The following is a 15,664-nucleotide window of genomic DNA, read 5'->3' as shown; positions in this document are numbered from 1 at the left end:
CATGCTGTCTCATAAGGTCTGTCATTGAGTCAACTGGCGTGGTTTCGAATCCCTGGTTGTACGTGACAAGGAGTAGGGTCGCCTGTCCGACCTTGTGGGTTTTCTCCGGGTCCTCCAGTTTCTTCCCACTGCTATAAGACACCTACGTGCAAGCGAATTATAGAAATAAAATTGAACCATGGGTTAGTCCCGAAATGACCTAGTTTGTGTCAAGTGGATCTCTCTCTCTCTCTCTCTCTCTCTCTCTCTCTCTCTCTCTGTTTTATAGATTTAGATTTCCAATCTAGTTATTCGTTTATTCAGTAAACATTTCTAATAGAAAGTCGTGTAAATCGAAATTTATCACTATGGATCTAAGATCTCTACTTGGTCTCTCTTTATCTCATTTCTATTTCACATAATAAAAACTTAAACAAGTGGATTTTCTCTCTGGTTATTTTATTACCAAAACAAAGTACGAGCGTAAGCTTCTAGTTTTATTTAAAAGGAAAAAGAATTAACATGCAAGTCAAGTATGTGATTCCAAGCAACTCTTATAATTTGCTCTGTGAAGAGATATGGATAGCATTAGCGGTTGACCCAGTGTTGCACGATTACAGCTATGAATTGGATGTAGCATAACTCTGAAACCAAAAGTGGTAGTCCAATGCCACCAGGCTCATGTTACTACCCGGTCTGAGCTACTCATGTACACTAAATTTCAGCCTCGGGACAGCCCTCTGCCAACTCTGAACAGACAGGCAGACAGACAGACAAACGACAGTCACAGATAGTAGTATCTATAGACTATTGAAGAGAGGGGAGGGGAAAACACACGAATATAGTATAATGTACCAATATCAAACCCAATAATATAATATATAGCGGTATATATATATATAGAGTTAGATGCAATATATTCCCTGAGGTTGGGTCTGGTAAAAATATATATATCTTAAATAACGATAAATACCCTGGTTATAAGAATTGATTTCATCTCAGTTGTATGAGAGAGAGAGAAAGAGAGAGAGAGAGAGAGAGAGAGAGAGAGAGAGAGGGTACAAGCTAGGTCATTTCAGGACTAACACATGGTTCAATTTTTAAAAAAGAAAATAGGTAATCAGATATATTTTCATTTTCATCAAGCACTACATATTTCATATTTGATAGGATAAAAGTTTTTATAACAACATTCATGCACTAAAGTTAAAGTTATATAACTTGTATTTTTGCACATTACAGTTACACAATAACAATTACAAAACAAAGGGTCTTATAAATCACAAGTTTATCTAAATATCTGCACAATTTCTTGGAAGACTAACAATAGTTAACTATTATAAACGTCATACACATGATGAGTTAAACCTCATTTCATAGAGGGGGGGGGGGTGGATGGTTAGCACGCACGCGTGGTTCCATACGGTCTGTCATTGAGTCAACTGGCGGGGTTTCGATTCCCCAGTTGTACGTGACAAGGAGTAGCGTCACCTGTCCAACCTGGTGGGTTTCCTCCAGTTTCCTCCCACTGCTAAAGATCCCTACGCGCAACCGAATTATTGAAATAAAATTCAACTATGTGTTAGTCCTGAAATGACATAGTTTGTGTCCAGTGGACATTAAACTCTCTCTCTCTCTCTCTCTCTCTCTGCACAGTTTCTAGTGAGACTATGTTAATTAACACACGGTACCTACAGATTTTAGCCTCTTCGTATTAGATTTGTTGCGATAATTAGAATTTTACCGTATTCATAGAAATTTACCGATATTCATAGAAATTTACCGATATTCGTAAAAATTTACCAAAATCGGGAGATATCTATGCCCTAAACGTACAAATCTCACTCTTACTACTTCTCAGTGCTAATAGTTGAGTATTATAAACGTCCTACACATAATGATAATATAAAACCATTGATTAAATGACACATCTGACTTTGATAAGGATTTTTTCTTCGTATGTTTGGAGAGTCAGTTTTTACTTTGTTCATCGAGTTTCGTTCATTTTTTATCTCATTTATGTCAATCAGTCTCCCTACTTGATCATCTATTATTGAAAATATTTTCGATTTTCACGGTGGATAATCACTTAGTAAAATGAAAGTACATTTTTATTTTTATCCCATGCACTGAATAAAATTATGTGAGATAGAGAGAAAAGGGGTTTAACGTCCACTCGACACAAACTAGGTCATTTCGGGACTAACACATGGTTCAATTTTATTTACATAATTCGCTTGCGCGTAGGGGTCTTTAGCAGTGGGAGGAAACTGGAGGACCCGGAGAAAACCCACAAGGTTGGATAAGCGACTCTACTCCTTGTCACGTACAACCGGGGATTCGAAACCACGCCAGTCGACTCAATGACAGACTTAATGATACAGCGCGCACGTGCTAACCATCCAACCCCCCAAAACACGAAAGAAAAACAAATTGGATTGGTTTAATCAAGTTAGTCTAGATATAATTAATATGATCAAAACACAACACTGTCTGTTGAAGTTTACGACTGTTCTAATCTGTATTATATACCCCTCATCATCATCATCATCATCATCATCATTACAGCCTGGTTTTACAACAAATCTACTGGTTCTATTTAGTTTTAACAGATTTTTAACCTGTTTTTTCTTGACAATTAATTATATTATGGATGTTAGAAACATTCTGAGAGCCACAGTGGCTAAGTGGGTAAGATGCTGGCTCTCTAGCCTGGAGGTCGGGTATTCGATTAATGTATCACGAAACTCAAAAATGTGTATTATCAAGTGGGAGCCACAGTGGCTAAGGGAGTAAGACGCTGGCTCGCTAGGCTAGAGGTCGCAAGTTAGAGGTCGCAAGTTTGATCCCTGCATTGGCTGAGAAAGTTCACTGGGATTTTCCAACGTGGTTTTGCCTTGTTATTGGAGCAGGATGAAGGGCCTGACAAGGACAGTCGTCTAGTAATTTGGATGAGACAAAAAAAACTGAGGTCCCATGTATACAATGGCGTGCACATAAAAGATCCCTAGGCAGATGGAATTCAATATAAGAGTAGGACATAGTGCTGCTGCCAAGGCAAAATTTCCCTCATAGCACATTGTATGGCATATGCCTGTCTTCATTAGCCCAGTCGGAGCAGAACAGTAGGACTTTAAACCCCATTTTATTTCATTTCGTTCTGCAACTAGACTGTCTTTAACATCCTTTATATACACTATATAAAATAAATATCACCATTAAATACTACCCCATTAAATTTCTTTTCAAAACGGGTTATTATGAAGTTATAACTAATTCAATTTTCAAACATGATTGAAGATTTTAAATGACTGAAGTGACCAAGAGACATTAAAACACAATTCATTTCATTTTTTGTCCAATCCGATGGACTATAGCTAGAAACTAGTGAACCAATACATTCTATTAACATCAGCTAGCTGACTGTCTTTCAACTCTGATGATCTAGGAATAGTCGAGTCATCAAACTGAGCTTCAACATAATCAATAGAATCATTACATTCCTCGAAGGATAAAGTCAGCTTTACTTCCAATATCAACATTCTTCAACTTATCACCATCAGCTTAACCCACGAGTCCAATACAACATTCCACTTTAAAACATAGTATTGTAATATCAACGTTTATATTTTATATATTAATAATTAAATTCTTCAACTTATCACCGCCAACTTAACCCACGAGTCCAATACAACAATCCACTTTAAAACCTGGTATCGTAATATCAACGTTTATATTTTATATATTAATAATTAAATTCTTCAACTTATCACCGCCAACTTAACCCACGAGTCCAATACAACAATCCACTTTAAAACCTGGTATCGTAATATCAACGTTTATATTTTATATATTAATAATTAAATTCTTCAACTTATCACCGCCAACTTAACCTACGAGTCCAATACAACAATTCACTTTAAAACCTAGTATCGTAATATCAACGTTATATATTTTATATATTAATAATTAAACTCTTCAACTTAACGCAGCCAACTTAAACCACGAGTCCAATACAACAATTCACTTTAAAACCTAGTATTGTAATATCAACGTTTATATTTTATATATTAATAATTAAATTCTTCAACTTAACGCGGCCAACTTAAACCACGAGTTCGCAATCCACTTCAAAACCTGGTATCTTTATATCAACATTTATATTTTATATATTAATAATTTAACGTTTTACAATATATACAGCTGCTACATACATTCATAAATAATTATTGAAAGGTGAATTCTATGTGCAATGTAAAAACAGTTGTGAAATTTTATTGACATTATGCTTGTAGAATATGAAAGACAGGGGAGGTCCGGGGGCAGTGGGAACCGAGGGCTAACATCTCCCCTCCCACTCAGTGCCCCTTTTTTTATCTACACTGTAAAAAATGAAAGTAACCAAATGAAAAATATAACAGAATATGTAAAATTGGTAATTCAGAAGGGCAGAGAGTTGAGTTTGATACTGCACACTATATGACATATCACTGTAACCCAGGTATCATTTAATCTTGTGTATTTAGCACTAATTTCTTTCATGTTCATTCAATATCATATCTTTATTCAAAAGCTCGAAAAAATGTTTAAAATCACCAAAAATCATCTAATGGGTTATCCTTAAAGCAGCATTATGGGAGATAGGATAGAGAGTTGACTGTTCTCGCTATAATCCTTAAAAAATAGTTAACGTAAATAGAGTAGCCTAACAATTTCAATCAAATTACTCCACTCTGAACTGAGATATTAGCCATTGAATTTTAGACCTAGCCTTGATCATCATTACTAAAGTCGGTACCATAAAAATATACATAGTCTCGATTATTTATTTTTTCATTTAATCATCAAATGAGCGTTGAGCAGCAGATAGGATTCAAATCCAGTGAAAATCGAACACATAAGACTATATGATTAAGGTCTTTTCATGTTAATAAATGTCTAATTAATAGTTTATATAACATTTCAGGCCTAAAGAAAGACCTGCAATAGACAGATTTAGCTCTTGCATAATGTATGTTTAAATTACAGTTCTCAAACCGTATGGGGGAGGGAGGGAACCATGAAGGGCAATGGATCCTGTATAATAACAGTTCGTATATAGAACAGGGCAGTGGATTTTTTTTATCAATTCTACACGTACCTGCGTTTGACAGCAGACTGCATTCATTTTAAGGGCCATTAGATAAGATTAAAGAGTTGTCAATTTTTGCTATAATGGTTACAAAATTTGATAATAAAAACAAAATATGCTGAAAATTTCAGTCAAATTACTCCACTCTGAACAGATATATGAGCCATTCAATTTTATGTTAGTCTTGGTTGTCATTACTAATGTTGGTATGATAACAAACAAAGTCTTGATTATCCATTTTTACAGTTTATATCCATCACAAAATGTATTCAAATCTAGTAAATATTGCAGGCTAATGATGGCATCAAGAGTTGATTATGGTCTTGGTAAGTTAATTAATGTCTAATTAATAATTTAGATAACATTTCAGGTCCAAAGAAAGACCTGCAATAGACAGATTTAGCTCTTGCATAATGTATGTTTAAACATCTCTTTAATTTCTTACTTCTGATTTATAACATGAAGCCAGTCGGTACAAAAGAGTAGGATGTTAAGCCCCTTTTCATATCATTCATAAATGTGTAGCATATTACTATTTTTAGCGACGATGAAATACAGGCATAATTCCTGTGGAACACAAAAGATGTCTGCAAAAACATATTATGCCAGCACCGACAAATCATAAACAAAACCATATTGATTAGACGCAAGTTGCAATTAAGGAAGTTATACTTCCACTATTAATATTTAATGTTTAATAACGTCCTTAAATCTATTCAAAAGGCGTCAGGAAAAGTACTTCTTTGGGAATATCCGAGAAACGCATCGAAATCAATATTCAAGAGTCAATTACGATAATAACTCTGCAAACTTTCTCAAAGACACCTTAAATATTTAACTTTTAGATCAATACTGTGTCGGAGATATCTCTCAATTCGTAAAATCAATTCCGTCAAAAGGAAAAGTCTTAATAATACTTCAACATTCAATATGAAAACTTCTTTCGTGCAATGACGAAGACCAGAAATTATTAGAAGGAGGGCTGTTAGTGTCTTAATGCTAGAATTAAATCTGGCTATCAAAATTGTGCTAAATTCCTTAAAGAGGAATTATCAGCTTACATCGTAAGGTCTGTCGAGTCAAGCAGCGTGGATTTGATAACAAGTTTGTACGTGACTAAACGTACAGTCGCCTGTCTAACCTTGTGGATTTTCTTCAGGTCCTTCACTTTTCTCCTTGCTGCTAAAGACCCCTACGTTAGTATGAATTATTGAAATAAAAATGAAACATATGTTAGTCTTGAAATCACCTAGTTTGTGTCTATTAGATGTTAAATCAACTTCTGTCTCTCCCTCTCTATCAAGATGATTAATGAAGTGCACGGAAAATGGCAGTGTTATTTAATTAGTAATCTTAACAATTAATTGATACACCTAGGTTCAATAATAGATATGATTTATTCTTCAGTATCTAGCTGACATTCTCAGACACATAATATGGCATTATGAAATTGATAGAGGGTAATGGAAACTTTAAATGGCTGTAACTTAGACTTGATCAATTGTAATAATTTTGGTGGCTTCTCCACCATGTATGACCTATAAACCGCCACAGAACTCTATCATCATTTACTCAATCAATTCAAATCGGATTTGAAAAACTTCTGTTTTGATTGATTCATATTATTGAGAGAGAGAGAGAGAGAGAGAGAGAAAGAGATGAGGTTTAACATCTACTTGGGACTAACATATGGTTCAATTTTATTTCAATAATTCGCTTGCGCGTAGGGATCTTTAGCTGTAAGAGTAAACCGGAGGACCTGGAGAAAATCCATGAGGTTGGACACGTGACCCTACTCCTTGTCACGTACAACCAGGGAATCAAAACCACAACAGTTGACTCAAAGACAGACCTCATTCGGCCTTCCAAACCCCCCTGCCACCGAGGTGTAAAAAATTCCAGAAAAAATCTAATCACGTGCTTGGCAGTTGTTTGTGGTTTATTATTTTGAATTATATATATAAGGGGGCACCAAAATATTTTGAGGGATTGGATGGCCGAATGGTTTGCGTGTGCGCGCTGCATCATAAGGTCTGTCATTGTATCAACTGGCGGTGTTTCGATTCCCAGGTTGTAAGTGACAAGGTGTTGGGTCGCCTGTCCAACCTCGTGGGTTTTCTCTGGGTCCTCCCACTGTTAAAGACCCCTACGCACAAGCAAATTATTGAACTAAAATTGAACTATATGTTAGTCCTGAAATGACCTAGTTTGTGTAAAGTGGATGTTAAACCCCATCTCTCTCTCTCTCTCTCTCTATCTCTCTCTCTCAAATCTTTTAAGTGCTTAGGGCCTCTTAAGGTCTTAATCCGGCCCTGCACACTCATGTGAGCTAGACTTTAGTCTTGAATACTGTGACTACTGTGCCTTTAACCAATTTTATTCATTAATGTAAAATAAGAATATCTGGAAGAACTGAGTTAAATACGAGTTGAATAAATGGCGAGAATTCAATATAACAGTTTCGTATTATCTCATGGATCATTCTTTACAGTTCTTGACGTCTCTCGTTCATTTCATTTCGCTCTCGTAACAATTTTGAAATTAAAAGAAAAGAAACAGGCTCCCGTCTAATGTGTTGTGAATCTTAGCCAAAAATTAATTTTTCTACTATCATACGGTTGGAGTTGGATTGACCAAATTCTTTTTGCAGTTAAGAGTCTGATCACTTTAAAGATACATTCCTGCATACAAACTGGGTGATTTAATGGTATATATGGACTAAAAACATATTCAAACTAATTAATCTGTCATAATTTTGCTTCAAATCCTTCTCAAACATTGTAATTGTGAAGGAATGCCCTGCTATAAAAATTCGATCAAACCAGGTCATGTTTACGTCACATGAATTACCTCTCTTGGAAGTCAAGAGGAGAATTCATTGCATACATAAGACGATGTTGTCTTTAATCGCTTACTATTTATTACAAATATCGAATCCTAATTAAATTCTCGGATTATCCACTACCGGCGTCTTTTACCGTCATTTTTATCTCAGAAAGTGTTGTACGTCTAACTCTTCATAAAGTTTATCAACTTGCACATCAAGCGCTCAATGTTCGCGTGTGACCTTTGACATCACGCATACAGAAATTCCTAACCATCGGGCTGTTGATTAAGGGAACCCTTACATTTTTGTCCTGTATACGCTCCATGAGTGTTTTTCGGGGAATCCAGTATTTTTCTAGTAAGATTGGATATCTCTACTTTCCATATATACCAAAATTGCCATATTTTTATTGGCAATAACCACCCGATAAATACTTTTCTGGGAACCCATCTTTAACAGACCAATTCCATACATTATGATTTTGTATATTGTAATGGGTTAACAGAAATGAGGGAAATATGGAATTCTAACTGTCAAGGGATCTTACATGGGACCTAGGTTTTTCATTCAATCTGCTCAACTCGACAGTTGTCCTCGTCAGGCCCTCCTTGTGCATCACTGACAAGGAAAAATAACTAGATGCTTTATTTTGCATGGCGCTCAATCATCAGTGACAAGGGGGGGATGAATGATCGTTCGGTTAGCGCGTTCTTTCATAAGGACTGTCATTGAGTCAACAGGCGTGGTTTCGATTCCCTGGTTGTACGTTAACCTGTCTAACCTTGTGGGTTTTCTCCGAGTCCTTCAGTTTCCTCCCACTGCTGAAGACCCCTATGCTCAAGTGATTTATTGAAATAAATATTCTGTCATTACTTTCTTACATGGCATCTACTTTCTGAGCAATATTTCTATAATAATAACTTTTTTTTTTCTGTGAAGGACAGTAAATATAACTGTTGAGATCAAAAGAAAACAAGCTGTTTGTTTAATTGAGTTTTTCTGTGTGGTACAAACAGATAATATTGATATCAGATAGTTCCAAGTTAGTTATAACCTTTCAAGATCATTGTATACTAGGGATTCGGTAGTAGAATGGTTAATACTACGCATTGCATCATAAGGGTTGTCATAGAGTAAAATGGTATGGTTTTGATTCCCCGCTTGTACGTGACAAGAAGGAGGGTTGCATGTCAAACCTCATGGGCTTTCTCTGTGTCCTCCGGTTTCCTTTCACTGCTACTACTGAATTATTGAAATAAAATTGAACCATACATTAGTCCCGAAATCACCTAGTTTGTGTGAGTTGATGTTAAACCCCCCCTCTCTCTCTCTCTCTCTCTCTCTCTCTCTCTCTCTCCGAGAGATGAACAGTTGCCAGATTATTGCAAGTACCAGAGTTTAAACTGTTAGAATCCCTATATTTATATACATCCTTCGGATGAGATGAAAAACCGAGGTCCCGTGTATACATTGAAATGCACTTAAAAGATCCCTTGGCAGTTGGAATTCGATATAAGAATAGTTGATAGTGCCGCTGCCCGGGCAAAATTTCCCTCATAGCACACTGTATGGCGTAGGTCCGTCTTCATTAGCCCAGTATAGGAGCAGAACAGTAGGACGTTAAACCCCATTTCATTTCATTTCATTTCATTTATACAGGATTAGTAAAATTAAAAAGCTGAATAACAACAAATTATTCTAGCTGGTATCTAGACGTATTGATGCTTTAAATCTATTTCAAGATTTGAATTTGTAGGTTATTTAATGTCATGAGTCGGTTTTAGAATTAACCCATGAGAGGATATTGATTTTCAGCTGAGCGCGACAAGGCGAGGTGTTTCACTTTACGCTAAATTTACATAATCCACCCACAAGATGAATGGCTGTCTGTCCATTAAGTTGACTCCCCTGAGAATTATATCACGTTTGTGGTCACATGGTCAAAGAGAGCTGTGTTCTGACTTTATTAACTAGGTAAAGAAGATAAGGAATAATAATTATTCATAGTGCATCACAAGAAATTATTGCCATCAGGAATTAGAATTAAATGTAATCAAGAATTGAAATGAAATGAAATGGGGTTTAACGTCCTACTGTTCTGCTCCTATACTGGGCTAATGAAGATGGCCATGCGCCATACAGTGTGCTATGAGGAAAATTTTGCCCGGGCAGCGGCACTATAGCCTACTCTTATATCGAATTCCAACTGCCAAGGGATCTTTTACGTGCATTCCAATGTATACATGGGATCTCGGTTTTTCGTCTCATCCGAAGGACTAGACAGCTGTCCTTGTCAGGCCCTCCGTCCTGCATCACTGACAAGGGGGAAACACACCGGAAAATCTGGATGAACTTAGGGAACGAACACCTGACCTCCAGGATAGCGAGCCAGCGTCTTACCCACTTATCCACGTGATCCCCGTAATCAAGAATTAAATACAATCTATAATCAAGAATTGAATATAATCAAGAATTGAATATAATCAAGAATTGAATATAATCAAGAATTGAATATAATCAAGAATTGAATATAATCAAGAATTGAATATAATCAAGAATTGAATATAATCAATAACTAAATGTAAACAAGAATTGAGAATAATCAATAACTGAATGTAATCAAGAATTGAATATAATCAAGAATTGAATATAATCAAGAATTGAATATAATCAAGAATTGAATATAAACAAGAATTAAGAATAATCAATAACTGAATGTAATCAAGAATTGAATATGATGAAGAATTGAATATAATATAAGAGAGAGAGAGAGAGAGAGAGAGATGGGGTTTAACGTCCACTCGACACAAGCTAGGTCATTTCGGGACTAACACATGGTTCAATTTTATTTCAATAATTCACTTGCGCGTAGGGGTCTTTAGCAGTGGGAGGAAACCGGAGGACCCGGAGATAACCCACAAGGTTGGACAGGCGACCCTACTCCTTGTCACGTACAAACAAGGAAACGAAATCCCACCAGTTGACACAATGACAGACCGTATGAAACAGCGCGCGCATGCTAACCATTCGGCCATTCAACCCCCTGAATATAATATAAACTATGGTATATTTAGTGTGGTCTATACAATATAAACTATGGTATATTAAGTATGGTCTATAGTATATAAACAATCGTATATTCATTGTGGTCTGTACAATATAAACTATGGTCTATTAAGAGTGGTCTATAAAATATAAACTGTGGTATATTAAGTGATATCTACTGGTGTTATTATATTAATGTGTGCGAGATATTACACAGTATGATATAAATAATAGGAGTTTAACCACACACTAATAATTATATATACCCAACCAGATAATGGCCTTAATTATATGTTTTTCTGTTGGATAGTCCATCCGCATACAGACTGAAGATATAAATACAATAATACCATCTCAAACCAGACATATTAATTCTGTAATCAAATAATTGAGGCTAAACAAAACGTTCGTATTTTTCAAGGGTTTTATTGTATTTTTGCTAGATAATATCGGATAACCACAAAACACAGAGCAACACTTACACAGATACATAATGGATTAAATTGGTGTGCATTTTTGTATATTTGTATTATCATTGCTACATGTTATTGGAAAAGAAATGAAATTAGGTGGGATTACTCCAGGTCATTTGATTTTCACCGACTGGTATATCTCCCCCCCCCCCCCACAACCAAGTGAATTAATGAAATAAAATTGTATCATATGTTAGTTCCAAAACGAAATACCGGGTAGTATTTAATGTCCCTCTTTCCTACTCCGAGGGTTAGCGTGTGCGTGTTGTATCATAAGGTCTGTCACTGAGTCAACTAGCGTGGTTTTATATTCCCTGGTTGTACATGACAATGAGTAAGGTGGCCTGGCCAACCTCGTGGGTTTTCTCTAGGTACTCAGGTTTCCTCCCACTGCTAAAGACCACTACCCACAAGCGAAATATTGAAATAAAATTGAATATGTTAGTCCCGAAATGATCTAGGTTCTATTGGGTGGATGTTAAACCCCATTTCTGTAAACTGTCAACACTAATGTAAATCACATGTTTTTCACAAGGGCAGTCTCCCCCCTCCCCTGCAATGAACTTGTAGTGAATGTTATTTAGGGGAATATAAATCTAAAACCTGTTCCGAATGGTTAGCACGTTCGTGCTGTATCATACGGCCTGTCATTGAGTCAATTGGCGTGGTTTCGAATCCCCGGTTGTACGTGACAAGGAGTAGGGTCGCCTGTCCAACTTCGTGGGTTTTCTCAGGGTCCTCCGGTTTCCTCCCACTGCTAAAGACCCCTACACGCAAGCAAATTTTTGAAATAAAATTAAACCATATGTTAGTCCCGAAATGACCTAGTTTGTGTTGAATCGACGTTAAACCCCATTTCTCTCTCTCTTTCAAAACATGACCTGTATAACCGATTTCAGAATTGCATTTTGCATACAGTTTGTCTTAACCCTTTCAATGTTAGACGTGAATCCACTGCCTGTGCTAGACCCTTTTTTTGAAGAAAAAAGGGGACTCAAAACTACATGCCAAACAGTACTTATGAAATAAAAAATCTGTAAATAGGCGAACAGCCTTCCCAGATTTCTCTCAGCTACTAGTTTCGTTCTTATTCGAACTCTTCAGGCTTAAATGAGGCTGTGCAAGAAGTATTCCTGCCGCACGGGCTAAAATTGTTTAAGTAGAAATATAGTCTACCTATTAACATGCTCCTCAAAAAAACAATACGTACTTAGGAGAAAGCAAACGTGTCTTATCAAAACGAATAAAGGAACACTATGCAGATATTAGACACAACAGGCCAAAGCCGGGCGCACTACACTTCAACTTAGATAGACATACGAGTTGAAATGTTATGATTAAAATTATAGAGCTTTGTAAGACTGACCCACATAACGGCAAAAACGATGCCGTAAGGAAAGCCAATGAATTCAAATGGATTCACACTTTAAGAAAATTTGCACCGGATGGCATTAACGATAAGATGTAGTCCCGAGGGGTCCCCCACTTTATTGTTTACTCGTTAGTACTTATGGAAGCTTTTATGGAAATTCTTTTTGTGTGTTGGACTTGGAATGGACATGAGGTTGGGCCAAGAATAGGATTTTGGAAATTTGCATAATCATGTGACGTCATGGCGGCCATTTTGGATTTCTCATTTATGACTTAAGCTAAGACGAAAACAAATTTTTTTCCATGAAATACTTATGGGATATTGTTTTTTTTTCACTGGATTTTGATAAAGATATATAAAATGAACAAAAATATCAATAGCAGCCACGAGCAATGTCATCATGAACATGCGGGCCACATCTCCTGCTGCCATGACCATATTATTCTGTGGATTACAATACCTTGTTTTTACGATCACCTTCACACCCAAGTCCCATATCATTATCAATTTAGTCAGTCAATAGATCTACACGTTCGGGACTCAGGAATTGCCCAAGTCTTTTACGATCCAGCAGGCCAGCATTATTAATATCATCAACATCAGCATTACATCGTCAGAATCTACTGCAGACATAGGGCTATCATGTTCACATTGGGCTTGTTCATCATGCACGGGAGACATAGCCATACACGGAACGTCGCGCAACAAATCAAACACTTCAGGGCAGTTAATAGCAGGGCACCATCAGTTTAACAGCAGGGCACCATAGAGTTAAAAGAGGGGCATCATAGAGCTAACAGTGGGGCACCAAGGGGTTAACAGAGGGGCACCATATAGTTATCAGGGGCACCATGAGTTAACAGCAAGACACAATAGAGGGCCACCATAGAAAGGGTGGGGTCATTTAACCAATAATTTTTTAAGGAACAATATTGCCCTGATCAGGGATGGGTAAGGGAGGGGTGGGTAGGGATGGGTAAGGGAGGGACTACCATAGTTTTATAAGATTCTATGGTGATCTGGGTTGTGGATTGGGGGTGGGGAGGGATGGGGGAAGTGGGGCACCATGTAGATCTGGGGTCAATATAACGATGCTAAGCAGAACACCACGGATATACGGGAAGCCTACAACTCAACAGAGTATTATCACATGCCTTTCAAAAATCACAAATCATGCAGTTTAAATATAAAAACCACCTACCTTCACTTATATCATCCATAATGAATAATCCACAGTATCTGAGATTTCGATCATGAAACACAACCGTAACATACACTCCAAATTCTTTATACACAAAAACATCAGCTACACACGACAATTTTGTTTTAAGTATTAAATATACCTAAGTGTAATCACAGTTTGAATGTTGTAAAGCACATATGTCACATATCACAGTTCACAATGCATAGAATTATTAATTATTGTTATTTTATCACCTCCAATGTTAATGATCGTAAACTACTACGACGGATCTTATAATACAGTTAAACAACATATGTTCCAATATTTACAAAAGTCACCATAATAATCTATACAAAAATTTTTGTCAAACTTTTTCACTGAAAACCAATAAACAATTTGTAAAAGGTTTTTTTTCCCAAGCACATAAATAAGCTCAACTGTAGCGGAAGCCTTGCATAAAACTAATTTCACAACATATAACACAATATATATATTCCATTGCAGATTTAGCATATAGCATACATGTAGGTTTAACACATTCACCAAACCACGTAATTATGCAGGGTATTAACACCAATTGAAGCTGGCTAACAGGACACAAGCTAAATAAGATCACATCAAATATTTTATATACCATATAATAAACTAATTATACATACAGAAATACTCTCTCTCTCTCTCTCTCTCTCTCTCAACATCTCAAATCTTCACTAATATAATTATACATACAGTAAATCTCTCTCTATCTCTCTCCCAGCTTCTCAAATCTTCACTGATTCTGTCCTAAGTTTTAGTGAAAAAAAGCAGGACCATATTAACCCCTAGGCTTTTAGATACTCCAGTACCCCTCTCCATCTCTTTCAAGCAACTACAGATGACAGCTGGACATTAACTACAAACATTATGCTGGCCTATTGAACAATTCTACCCATAACTTTATTCGGGGGAATTTTTTAGATGAGTAAAAACATGTATATGTACCACTAATGTGCAGCGTATAAATAAAATGGGGTTTATAATGTCCTACTCATCTGCACTGACTGGGCTAATGAAGACGGGCATGCACCATGCAGTGTGTTATGACTGTATATTTGAACAGGCATCAGCCCTACAGCCTACTCTTCTTTCGAATTCCAACTGTCATGCTAATTTGGTATCATCTGAATGACACTGTTCCTCGCCAGACCCAGCCCCTGTCCTACAACACTAATGAAGTCAACACTAGGAGTGAACCAGAGATCTTCTGGTTAGGGAGTCAGCCACTGCGGTTCCAGTGCCTTAAACCAGTCAGCTTTATGGATGATATGGCCCTGTCAGCTTTTATGGATAATACGACCCTGTCAACTTTATGGATAATTCGGCCCTGTCGCCTTATGGATAATATTGCCCTGTGAGCTTTATGGATAATACGACCCTGTCAGCTTTATCGATAATACGGCCCTGTCAGCTGTATGGATAATATTGCCCTGTCAGCTTTATGGATAATAGGACCCTGTCACCTTTATGGATAATAGGACCCTGTCACCTTTATGGATAATACGACCCTGTCACCTTTATGGATAATACGGCCCTGTCATCTTTATAGATAATACGGCCCTGTAAGCTTTATGGATAATACGACCCTGTCAGTTTTATGGATAATATGACTGTCAGC

General features: G+C 36.7%; 1 protein-coding gene across 2 annotated transcripts in view; it reads right to left on the bottom strand.

Moving 5' to 3' along the window:
* LOC126814286 (Kv channel-interacting protein 4) overlaps positions 1 to 15,664 on the bottom strand; it is a 351,980-nt gene that overhangs the window by 305,109 nt on the left and 31,207 nt on the right. Inside the window, exon 3 of one of the 2 annotated variants that reach the window (XM_050539372.2) lies at positions 14,029 to 14,387. The exons of the other annotated variant lie outside the window; for it this stretch is intronic. Coding sequence (XP_050395329.1) covers positions 14,029 to 14,047 — 19 coding nt within the window. The 5' untranslated portion in view covers positions 14,048 to 14,387. The remainder of the gene's footprint in view (positions 1 to 14,028; positions 14,388 to 15,664) is intronic. 2 annotated transcript variants of the gene reach the window in all.

This window comes from Patella vulgata, chromosome 3 (genome assembly GCF_932274485.2).
Source record: "Patella vulgata chromosome 3, xgPatVulg1.2, whole genome shotgun sequence".
Classification (NCBI taxonomy): domain Eukaryota; kingdom Metazoa; phylum Mollusca; class Gastropoda; family Patellidae; genus Patella; species Patella vulgata.
The sequence above is the reverse complement of the archived record's forward strand: the minus strand, read 5'-3'. Positions and strand labels throughout refer to the sequence as shown.